The following is a 12788-nucleotide window of genomic DNA, read 5'->3' on the forward strand; positions in this document are numbered from 1 at the left end:
TCCCTCTGGCCAGGGCTACAAGGCAGCGGGAGACAGCACAGAGGGTCCTAGGCTTATTTTTTTTTGGGGGGGTACACTGCCCATATTGATAGCCTTGGTTTTCATGTTCCCCACCCCCCTCTCCTGCGCCTGCAGCTGTTTGAGAGATAGCAATTTGATCTGGGAACCAGGGGCCTTCCCAGATTACAGAATATGTGAAACTAACCCACGTTTGTTTGGCCTTCACTAGCCATCTGCAAGATAATACCTTTTTTTTTCTTCTTAAAAAAAACACTTTTCCCTTAGAAGTGCAGAGCAGGAGCCACTCTTTCAAGGCACAGCTCCCTCCTGCCTTGCTACTTCCTCCAATAACCCTCTCCTTTCTGCTTGTTGCATTTTTGCTTCCCGAGAGACACCATTTTACACTTATAATATTTAGATTTAAAGTACTCCCAAGGGGGGGTGGGGCTATCCGACCCCAAAAGCAGGCCACTCTGACCTACAGAATGTTTCCAGGGTGCCAGAGTTTATGAAGGGATTTTGTCCCCGGAACTTGGGGAAATTCTGGAGCACACAGTCAAGAACTGTGGGTGCAGGCTTAGACTGGCGTCCCCTTATGTTGGCTAAGGTGACTGCTACAAACATGCACTTAATTTGGATTACAATTAGGAGCTGGAACACAAGGCACAGGAGCAATTCCCCCCTCACGGCGCAGACAAACACGGGCTGGGAGCTCCCAAAGGAAGCCAAACAAATGCCCGCTTGGCCTCTCCTCCTGCGAGGCTAGAGCCCACTCAGACTCCATAGACCGAAGTTTTGTGGAGACACACAAAAAGGAGGAAATAACTTTTTTTTTACTTTAACCTTAACATTCACTCACACATTCACTCAGAGGTTAAACAATCCCACCCAAACCCCGCCTAGGCTTCTGAGATTAGATGAACAGCATCGGCTACAGGAAGCAGAACCCCAAAACCAAAAGAGCTCTATACAATCCAAATGAAGCTAGCCAAGCCGGCTTCAACAAATTCCCTGTTCGGGAATATGTACCTCTGCGTCCAGAGGACAAAAGAGACCAAGTCTCAGTGGCAGTGGCCCAAGTCCGCTGCCCAAATGGGTTGCCACTCACCTGTCGCCGAGGCTGTCCTCTGTCCTTTGCTTACTCTAGACTGGGCCGTCAGGGCTTCTAGCAGCTCCCGAGTGTCTCCTGAAGGTGCAGGGAATTGCTCCCAATCAGAGCTTGCGGCCGCTGTCCTGCCACACGTCAGCTAGACACACGGGACCGCACGAAGCCCCGGGGGCTCACCGAAGGCGGCACCGCTTTACAGAGGCATCTCGCTGGGGCCTCCAAAATGTTACGGCTACATAGGCGAGATTGAACACTCTGAAGCGGTGTATAAAGTTAAGCAAAGGATTTTTAATATTGGCCAGGAGTTGGGCAGACCCTGAGCAGGTCTCTAACATGCTCCAACCTACAATGGAGTCTAAACGCTGGGCTTTTATACTGGTGCAGTCTCTTTGTTTCTTCTTTGGCGGGAAACAGCCTTAGGAAGAGGGGGCTGGGCAGGACTGCAGGAATGTCTTGGCAGTAACAGGAACAGAAATTCGCAAGGCTAAAGGTTATCTTCGACGGCTGCATAGCTCTTCAGCCAGGGACGAACTCCCTGTGAGGCAATTTATTTTCAAAGGGCTAGACATTCTGCAAAGCACAACCTTCACAAATGTTATAAACCAGACACAAGCAAGCAAATGGGAGGTGATAGAGGCTGAAGTCCTTTTAGCTTGTAAATCACTAATTGCTATAACACTCCTTCTTACATTCCTTTTTCCAAGGCCTTTTAGCAAGTCCTTGCTACTTCTTACAAAGAACATTTAAAGCCCTTACATACTTACATATTGAAACTTTTTACAGGGAATATTTGGTGCCCCTACACAATCAAAACAGCAAAAAGAAAAAAAGAATCCAAACTAAATGAGAATAGTGTAAGGAGTCTCTGGACAACATCAAACATACCAACCTTCAAATGATGGGTGTGCCAGAAAGAGAAGAGAAAGAGCAAGAAATTGAAAACCTATTTTAAAAAATAATGACAGAATACTTCCCTTGCAGCATGAAAGAAACAGACATACAAGTCCAGGAAGCACCGAGAGTCCCAAACAACATGAACCCAAAGAGGCCGACACCAAGATACATCATAATTAAAATGCCAGAAGTTAAAGACAAAATAAGAACCTTAAAAGCAGCAAGAGAAAAGCAGTCAGTTACATATAAGGGAGCTCACATAAGACTGTCAGCTGATTTTTCATCAGAAACTTGGCAGGCCAAAAGCGATTGGCAGAAAATATTCAAAGTGATGAAAATCAAGGACCTGCAACCAATGTTACTCTACCCCTTAAAGGTATCATTTAGAATCAAAGTACAGATAAAGAGCTTCACAGACAAGAAAAAGCTAAAAAATAAAATTAAAAAAAATCATTACCACTACCAAACCAGTATTACAAGAAATGTTAAGGGGTCTTCTTCTTCTCGGAGAAGAAGGAGAATGAGAAAGAGAAGGAGAAGAAAGATAAATATGAATAATAAAATGGCAATAAATACATTTCTATCAACAATTACTTTAATGGCAAATGGATTAAATGCTCCAATCAAAAGTCATATGATAGCTGAATGGATAACAAAACAAGACCCTAACATGTGCTTTCTATAAGAGACTCAGCAATTCTACTTCTGGGTATTTATCCCAAGAAACCCAAAACACTAAATCAAAAAGATGTATATATCCATATGTTCATTGCAGCATTATTTATAATAGCCAAGATTTGGCAGCAACCTAAGTGTCTGTCAATAGATGAATGCATCAAGAAGTGATGCATATATACAATGGAATATGACTCAGCCATAAAAAGGTAGGAAATCTAGCCTTCTGCAACAACATGGATAGACCTAGACTGTATTATGCTAAGTGAAATAAGTAAAACAGACAAATGCCAAATAATTTCACTTATATGTGGAATCTAAGAAACAAAATAAACATGCAGAATAGAAACAAACTTACAGATACAGAGAACATTTTGATGGTTGCCAGATCGGAAAGGGGTTGGAGGGATGGGCAAAAAAGGTGATGGGATTAAGAAGTACAGATTGGTAGTTACAGAGTACTCATGGAGATCTAAAGTATGGCATAGGGAATAGAGTCAATAATATTATAGTAACTATGGGTACTAGATTTATCGAGGTGATCACTTCGTAAACTATGTAAATATCTAATCACGGTGTGGTACACCTGAAACTAATATAATAATATACAACAACTGTAATTTTAAAACAAAAAATTAAAAGTAAACAAAAAAATTTACCACAACCAATGTTTTAATTAAGGACTTAGAGCCATATTTTCATTTGAAAGAGAATTAAGCAGGACACTGTAGGGGAGAAGAAAGAAATAAGGATAGAATTTCAGTTCTGATATTCTGAAAGTGGGGACCAGACACATTTGTGCTCAGGTTTCCTTTTCTATCAATCTCAAGTTATACTGTTTCTTACTACCTGAGTATTAGCCTTGTGCTCACTCATAGGCTTTTGTTTCATTTGCTTAAAGAAGTTCCTTATCCAAGACCACCACATTCAACAATTCTTTTCTGCGTGTAAGCTTTTATCTTTGACCACTGAATGGGCTAGTGAAGATCCTACATGTTTTATTCATTGTTGAATCCCCATTGCATACACAAACACTGGTACAGGTATATTGCTCAATAAACATGTATGAATAAATGAATGTGTAATCAGAACTAGAATATTCTAGTTTTAACATGTCATTAATACATCTATTATCCAATTGCATTATTAGGTCAGGTTTGCACAATGTTCAACTCAGATTGTCCTCACACACTTGATTATTTTACATACTAGCAAAAAATTTTATATCACTGGGGTATTTGAAAAAATACAGCTAATACATGTACACAACAGTGAAAAGGAAATTTTGATTAGGGCCAATTTTTTCTCCCAGTCTTATAGTTTATGGAAGCTTCTCCATTAGGTAAAGTTTAGCTTATCACATGAATTTACAGTTGATGTGAAGAATTTAAAGGGTGTATTGATATTTTTCTTTATTTCAGCAAACTCCAGAAGACAAAGAGGGATAACAGGTGGCTTCAAGGAGTGACTGGTGAATGGTTTGAAGAAATTCAAAGGAAAAAGTTTTGCAATGAAACAGATGTTAGCCAGATGTTAAAACAACCCCTTACATACAGGCTAAGGAAGGGTATGGCAGAAAATGGTAAGAAAAAAATTTACATCTATTTTTTTTTCTGATGGCACGGTGTTGTGGATAATCGCTCAGTGGCTCTTCAATTTAACCAATTTATATTTAGGACTATTTTTAAATGATATGGTACAAAAGTTTCATAACACAGAATAAAAAGAGTGAACTCAAAAATGTACTATAATGGGCAACAGCAGACCCTCCATATTACCCTGCCCAGGCTCTGTAGCTTCAGCGTCATCACAAGATGTCGATTCAACACGGGAGGAGACAGATACCATGTCACTCCCGAGTCGGACTGCACAGCCATTCTCGGCGGTGCAGATAGACTCTTAAGAAGCTACACCATCGTCTCTCGAGACGGACGGCTGCCGACGACTATAATGTCTGGGGTATATGTTTTTAAAATCAGGCAAGATAGTATAGTGGTTAATAATACAGATATCCATATTTTTAAAAGTTCTGGATTCAAATCTCCACTCTGTCTATTCCATCAGAATCCATGTGACTCTATTCAAGTTACTTATTCTCTATAAGTCTCACTTATTTAACCTTTAAAGGGGTATGATGATACCTACCTCATAGGGTGGTTGTGAGAATTAAATAAAATTATATGTATAAAGTACTGAGCTGGAACACAGTAAGCGCTTAAATAAGTATGGTGATGATGCAGAAGGAGAGGGAGGTAGAGGAGGGGCTAGGAAGGGGAAAAAGAATGAGAAGGGAAGGCAGGGGGAAAGTAGGGAGAGGAGTGGCCACCCTCTGTTACTGTGGAAACTTAAACCACATGAGCTCCAATAAATGCCCTCTTTGGACTACCAGCATGTTGCTTACACTCACCAATCACTTATTTTTTTATGTGTAAATGAGGATAATAAAACCTTTCACAGGACTATAGTGAGAATAACAAAGTGCATGAGAAACTATAACATACTATAACAGCATAAAGTATCTTTCTGATAGTCACACTGACTGCTTTTGCTTATATGTTACTAACATTAATAACATTAAGAAACATGGAATAATATTTCTAAACTTACATATTAACAATACTTTGCAACTCCCATAATAAACAAATCTATCTAAAAAGACATATTTCAGTGTTTAGATTAATCCCATATATGCTATGGTGACTTTCTCCTTACCTTGAATTCCTCTGATATTTATAAACTCAGCATGTCTAAAAGTATAGTATTACAGATCTTGTATATGTTGCTGTTGCCTTAGAATTTTTAATACTCACATATAAAACTATATACTATGTATAGATATTTATATTACATGCATATATACATGTAAAGCACATATGTGGTAAATATGTATACGTATAGATTTTTGACAGGAATAAGAAACACTCTAAATGACTTAATTTCCTTTTCCTTTACTCTCCTTGATATGAAAGTTGTATTGTAGCTATCACTATGTTTTAAAATACTAAAACAAAAATTGCTGAAGGACAGGGTGGTTAACAGCAACATAAGAACTGAATGAGATCCCTGATATCCCACCAGGGTATTAGGTAGCTTAGAGGGAAGACAAGTTGAGTGGAAGTCATGCAGCTGGTGTAGGACGTGCAGTCCACAGCGCACTCACTCCTTAGTGTTCGTGAGGATTTTCTCTACTCAGCAGAACCTTGAGAGGAACAGGACTCCCTTTAGTGCCTGAGGTCTTCATGTGGAGATCGCGGCCGTGGCACTAGACTTCATGAAAGTATAGATAGGAGGGAAGAGAGAGTGAAGCCTTAGTTCTCTGAGATTTATTCACCTGGAAATATTTTAATGATACAGAATTTTTACGATTTTCTTTTAGATCCTATGGAATTACAAACATCACAATCTAAAGATACACCCACTCAAAGAAACCCAACGCCCGCTCCTTCTCAGCTGAGCTTCAGATCATCACTTGCTTCCCTGTTCTCATTAGGAAAATCCAGAAAGGAGACTTTAAAGCCCCAGTGGCTGGGACAGAAAGGGTGAGTCAAATTCAGATCACGTGACAGCTCATTAGTTACCCGATCCCAGAGGCTGGCAGCCTGTTTTCTGATGAGAGTGTTTAATGACTGTTCTTAGAATTTAAATTCAGATGCTAACAAAGGAAATAGGACTTTGCTTGCAGAGGGACAAAGTCCTTACGAAATCATGAAAACCTGGCTCACTTGAAATCCACTTCTAACCAGCTGCACCGGTCCCAGGTAATAATTACTGACAATTTTTCCACTGCTCCAAATGCCTGGTCTATGCCTGGGTCAGGCAAATATATTTAAATCAAAACTACTTCTTCCTCAGTAAGTATGTGTATCTGTGGTCACAGGGAAGGACAGGGTACTAAATGAGCATAACTAAGATGACCAAAGAGACTAGAACTACAGAAAAATCAGAACCATTCTGTTGTCATGGCCCAGAATTTAAACTTAAAGGAGGGGAAGCTTTTAGAGCAATGGAGGCATAGTTCCATATGGTTCCTAGTTTAGATCTGTATGAATCAGTTCATCTCATCTCATTATATTGCTGGATTATTTTTTGAAAAACAAGCAAGGCTTTGCTTCCGTTCAGTTAAGCTGACTACTAAATATTTTCAGCATGCCTTCCTGGTTGAAAAGCTTCCCACCCTATTAAGGTGTTGGCTTGGCATGTTCTGTGTTCCGTGTGTGCCGTCAGACCATTAAAGAGTGCATTGCAGTGCTCCAATAAAAGGTGTTTAGAGGTCACTCTTGCTGAAAAACAATAGGCAGCAAGCCACTGGTAGGGCATGTGATGAAGCTCCTGTACTTAGCAAGCAGAGTTCTGTCCTCCCCTCTAGGGCTGTTGGAAGGATTTTTGCTTCTAGCTTTCACCGGAGGCTCTTTTGTCTTTGATGAAATTGTGAACAAAATGTAAATTTATGTGACTGTCTCTACCAGAGTCACAAGCAAATACTCTTCAAATAGGTGAGTTGCCTTTTTGTTTTTTTTTTAATAAAAAATGTTTGAAACATTAGTAATTCTCTCATTTGGGAAATTAAAAGTGGAGAGTATTCTCTTTGTAGATTAAATGTCTTTTAAGGAGAAAAGAAATCATCCTAATGTGTGGTATAGCTGGGACTAGTGATGTAATCTGTGTTTTAGGTGATTTTTTTTTAAGGCAGGGTTTTATATCACCGAACAATCTAACATTAGTAAACTAGGAAAAGTTGAAAAATCTGTTAATTCTATAGAGAAATGATTTCCAAGCTCATGTTGCAAGTTACTGCAAAAGTGGGTCAAAGGAGATAAAAGATCTACAATCGTCATTCTGGGTTGCATGTGTCTTAGTTATGGACCAAACTGAAAAGAAACTGAAACTCTTGCAAAAATCTGTTTAGCAACCATTCTTCTGATATACCAAAATGACTTGTAGCTCTTTTTCAACCAGATAAACTGACGCATATAGCACAGCATGCAGAAATTAAACAAATTTCATCAGTTTAAATGTATGTGTATGCTTAGCAGTTTTCAGAATTTGTCATCTTTAAATATATTTTACTTTCAAAACATAATTGGGGATAGATATTTATTAGTTATGCTGATGCAAATATCATGAAGGCACTGGTTTTTTGTTCCTATGAGGTTTCAGAAGATAAAATATAAAGATATGTCCTTTTTATTTTTAAATATCAGTTTGACCTAAATATTTGGATATAAATCCTAAATGTGTGTGGTTAAGGAAGTGTTTTACTATGGTAAGAATATAAATTCCAAGGGGCTCTTTACTCTGGAGTAGAACCAAACTTTCTTTGGCAGTTCTGATCCTTCCAAGTACAAAATCAACCTTAAAATACAGGCTCTGATTCAGGAGCTCCTCCTCGCCTGTGAGCACACAAGGAGGAACTAACATCAGGCCCTGGGGGGAAGTCATGATCTGCCAGATTTCTACTTGCTGAAGTCATCAAGGTTTGACTTTGTCACACTTGTTGCTCTGGAGAACAAGTCAGCAAAGCAGTTTATAGGATTTTTGCAAATCACAGGAAGAGACACAGCCTCTCTAGGCAAAACACAGCCAGCCTTCTGTTCAGCCCTAAAAGATTGCATACCAGAGAATTTTCTTTTCCTCTTTTAAGCTATAGCTTAACTGAAATGACACTGGCTAATGAGCAACTATCCCCAGAAAAAAAAATGGATTTCATCATTTCACCAGATATACTTGTTCATTTTAGAAAAGCCCAGCCAATAAAAATATATGGCATGTTTAAGCTTTGATTTTCTATTATTAGTAGATAAAAAGTCATGAGAACATAGTAACCTCATGAATTAAGAATACAAAAAGTTCTGCCATTTCTACTTCAATTATGACTAGTTTCTCCTCCCAAATTTATGTACTTCCCATACTATCCCATTATTATTTTAAGCCTATTTATAAATGGTCATACTGTACCCTGTGTGACCCCCAACTCCAGGAAAAAAAAAAAAAGTTCCCATTCATGTTTTAATTTATTTATTGCCAGCCAATAAATTTGAGAAAAGTATACATGTTTTACATGTACCACTCCCCCAACATTTCCTTGTAAGTCATATTTCCTCAGGTCTTGCTATGAGGAATTTAGTGCCTGTGACACACAGTGCTCATCCTCCACCACAAATTTTTGGTAACTGCACTGCCCCATATATTCCTTCCACATAGTTCAGCAAGTAACCGAAAGTGTGCGGCACAAGCTTACAAATGCAGCCTTCCTGGTTGACAAGTAGCATCTACAGTTGTTCTTACTGCAGACCCCAGGTTATTACAGTGATACCCACCTACATGATAGGTGACATGTGCGCTACTCTGTCTCATGCCCCAACATACTCCACCATAAAGTTGCCCCTCCCAGGGGGCCACACCCTCATGTTCGCACACATTCTCAAAGCTGTGCAGCCATGTAGCCATGTGCCACCAGTTCACTGTGGCAATATTAGGGATGTGGACTTTTGCCTACTGCTCTTTCCTCCATTGTAATACCAAGGACTAGGCAAAGTGCAAATATAAGGAAACTAGTTCATAGCTTAAGAGCAACATGTACAATTAAACTTAAGATCGCTTTCCTTTGAGGACCATCACAGTGCTTGGCATATAGTAAGTACTCTCTACATAGGTGTGATTAGAGTGATAACTGCTGGAGTGAGTGTATGCATGCCTACTACTCTGTTTCTTTGGGATAATTTTTTTCCCTTGAGATGCAAAGAGCTTTGGTGGACCCACCTAGCTGCTCTTCAGACATCTCCAAATTTGCCTCATTCATAGGGTGTACACAGCTTAGGCAGTCTATCTGCAACCTCAGTTGACATAAACAAAAAGTTCAAGTAGTATTTTGGGAAATTAAAAAGGCAGATTATTATTTTCCTAGATTCTGGTTGGTGGTTCTTTTCTTTCTCATGCACTACAAATGTCCTACTGTGCTCTCTTCCCCTTTCCTAGTTGAGTGCCTTTGCTTGCATTGGAACACACAAAAGTCTAAGACACCTAGACTGAAGAAGTCAGAGTAAGCACGGCCCTTCTTTGGAAATTCTCTAAACCACGTGTAGTGGCCACAGATAAACAGCATTGTCATGACAGGAGGGAGAAGCAAGACAAAGGAGTGGCTTTGCATTTCCCCCTGAGTGGCCAGTGGTTCCCAGTCCATCTGGTTGGTCATTATTATAATCTCATCAGCAGTTTAAAAATAATGACAGATAATAAGGCCCCAACCTTCAGGTTCTAATTCAGAAGGTCTGAAGGAGGGCACAGGGACATTAATTTATTTTTAATTCTCTGGCTATTTGGATGTTCACTCAGGTTTGGAAACCACTGCAGCATAGCTTCCTATTCCCCCTATGCTAAGGGCTGTCAGAGTTCCTGGCATGGGTGCCAGTAGCCCAGGTGAAAGCTTCTCTTTCATTTACTTATCAAGCTTTTATCAAAGCCTTACTTTGGGGTCAGGTACTGTGTTTAGTGTTAGAGATAAAATTGTCTAAATAAAGCTAATCTCTGCCTGGAGGACCTTGTAATCTAGCAGGGGATACCAGATTATTGCATATAGTTGGGCAGGAGGTACCCCGAAGATTTCCAGGTATTGCCAGTCACGTCACAATCCTTGTGGATTTGTATATTTATTATGGCATTTTTCTGGCAAGTGGCAATGAGGATCTTGAGGAAGAGATGCCATTTAAAATTCACACAGGGGTGCCATCTTGCCTTGCTGCAACCTGGGTGACAGCCAGGTGCATGGATCATTGCAGTATAACATGGTGAGTGCGGTAGTGGCTGCATAGTGTTTCTGCCATGAAAACATATAGGAGAAGCACTGATCTCAGACTGGAGGATCCAGAATGCTTCCTGGAAGAAGAAAGCCAATTTTGTGAAAGACACATGGGAATGAGCTAAGAAATTAAGAGTGGGGATGTTGCACCAGGCAGAAAGAATGACACAGCAAAGGTACAGAGACTAGAAAAAGCAATCATCTAGGCAGGTAACTGAGGTTTAGTGACCCAGTATAAGGTGAGACTGATAAGAGATGAGATGGGAGAGAACAGCAGAGTCCAAAACACAGGAATCTTACCCATGCAGTGCTAAGGAGCTTGGAGTTGATGGATCCTGTAGACAGCAGGGAGCCATGAATCACTCTTTTGTAAAATACCATTCCTTTTCTTATTATTACATATAATATATGGTTTTTTATGTTATATTATTCACAACTAACTGGACTAACGCTAATATTTTGGTGTATTTCATATGTGTGTGCATGTTCACATGTATGTGTTTTTTCCGTCGATAGCAATTTTCTAACACAAGTTTCGTTGAGTTAGACCTGACATTTGTTTTTGACTAACTTTTGGCATCTGGATCCAAAAATGACCCCAGTTTTTCTCTATCACATGAAAATTTTAAGGTACAGGATACCCTCCCTTTGTCCCAAAAATCGTACAAAATTTATATACAAAGGAAAATAAAGAAAAAAATTACCTGAATATACTGTTTATTTAGAGTTATTTTCTTCATATAAAGGCTATATATTGTTACTGTAAGTCAAATTGTATACAAGCAGTAAAGTTATGCTACCAAACATAAATATTAAGGTATTTTATCTTTTCAAATGACAGACTAGGAAATGCCAAAATGAGATATTTGGAACGGTCTCATTCAGTTGTAAAAGCTTTAACAAATTGCTTCATGAGACACAGTTTTATGTGCAGAGGTGGGAAGATAATGTTCTTTCTGTCAACAAGTGGATCATGTAGAATGTTTGGATCACCAGGTTTGAGGTCAGATCTTGGAGGCCAATTCAACTCCACCCAATGCTTCTCACAAGCTCTGCTGCTCCACACACACAGAAAACAGGGATACTTGGTGTATCTGTGTTGCTGACCAAAAAGGAAGCAGACCATTTGAAGGTCAACACAGATGATCCAATTGTGCTTGTGATATTGCAACAGATCAATGACTCTCTTTATGTCTTCATATTCTTCATGAAAACAAACTAAATGGTCAGTTGGGACTGCACCAAATAAATTGCCATTGTGGAGGAGGACACACTTCAAGCTCTGCTTTGAGCTATTGAAGAACAGTCGCCATTCACTTGCATTCTAGATTGGAATTCCCAATTCCTCCATTAAAGCATGTATGTTATGGCAATACACAAAACCACCATCACTTCGAAAGTACTACGGAAATGCACTTTCTCTTGATCAAAAGTAGGATGCCTTCACTCCTTTTTCAAGCAAGTTTTTCTCATGCCCTCTTGATGCTAGGAGTTCTGACATCTTTGGATAGCCCCAAATATCATGCTAAATCATTCAACTCATGCTGATCAAATCCCCTATGAACTGAGTTATTTTCAATTTCAAAATATTCATCGCTGCTGTCACTTAGTTCTTTTACTATACTCCTGTTTTTTGGAAAGAGGGTAGTTCAATGAAAACTGGCACTGGGATTTCAGCTGAATGAGACACCAGGCACATAGCTGGTGGTAGACTAGGATACTCTATTTTACATTTATTTTTCTTGTTATAGCCTGATGTTTTCACTATACAAAAGTAACAGTCACTTGAATGATCTATGGGCTTTTGCCAAACCATAGGTATACCAAATGGCAATTTATCACGTGCTCCTTTTGTTCACATCTGTAAAATCTAGACACACTGCTTGCATACCTTGTGAGGGGTTCAAGACTTATCTTGATCACCAAGTTTTACTTTAAAATATGCAAAATAGGCTTGCCTGACAAATGTGCTGATGTTTGTCCTTTGACTGGGAATGGTGAAACTGCCACAGATAGAACAAAACAAATCAGGGTTGTTTAGGCATTTATGACGAGAAATAGCAGAGGCAGACATGATCTGGAGGTAAGGAAATAAATGTGTATGTAAATAAAAAAATAAATTCTGCTAACTCCCTGTATACAGACAAGAACTCAGACTACACTTCAGAATACGATTCACTATATAGAGCGGACACAACCTCTCCCCACACTGTCTCATGTGTAACTGAATAGCCTAGACAAGTATGAACCTGTCACTGGTCTCCAAGGTCATCCCCCACCCCTCCCCACTCAAGGGAGGCTTGCTCTCAGCCAATA

General features: G+C 39.4%; 1 protein-coding gene across 3 annotated transcripts in view; it reads left to right on the forward strand.

Moving 5' to 3' along the window:
• LOC150019820 (exophilin-5-like) overlaps positions 1-12788 on the forward strand; it is an 89494-nt gene that overhangs the window by 59125 nt on the left and 17581 nt on the right. For 2 of the 3 annotated variants that reach the window (XM_090266692.1, XM_090266691.1), the window contains 2 exons: positions 4099-4259; positions 6054-6216. In XM_090266692.1, coding sequence (XP_090122818.1) covers positions 4099-4259; positions 6054-6216 — 324 coding nt within the window. Of the gene's footprint in view, positions 1-4098; positions 4260-6053; positions 6217-7126; positions 7171-12788 lie in introns of those variants that run through there. The other variant, XM_090266693.1, reaches the window with a different exon arrangement.

Source organism: Furipterus horrens, unplaced genomic scaffold, assembly GCF_987537825.1.
Source record: "Furipterus horrens unplaced genomic scaffold, mFurHor1.1.pri manual_scaffold_2, whole genome shotgun sequence".
Taxonomy (NCBI): domain Eukaryota; kingdom Metazoa; phylum Chordata; class Mammalia; order Chiroptera; family Furipteridae; genus Furipterus; species Furipterus horrens.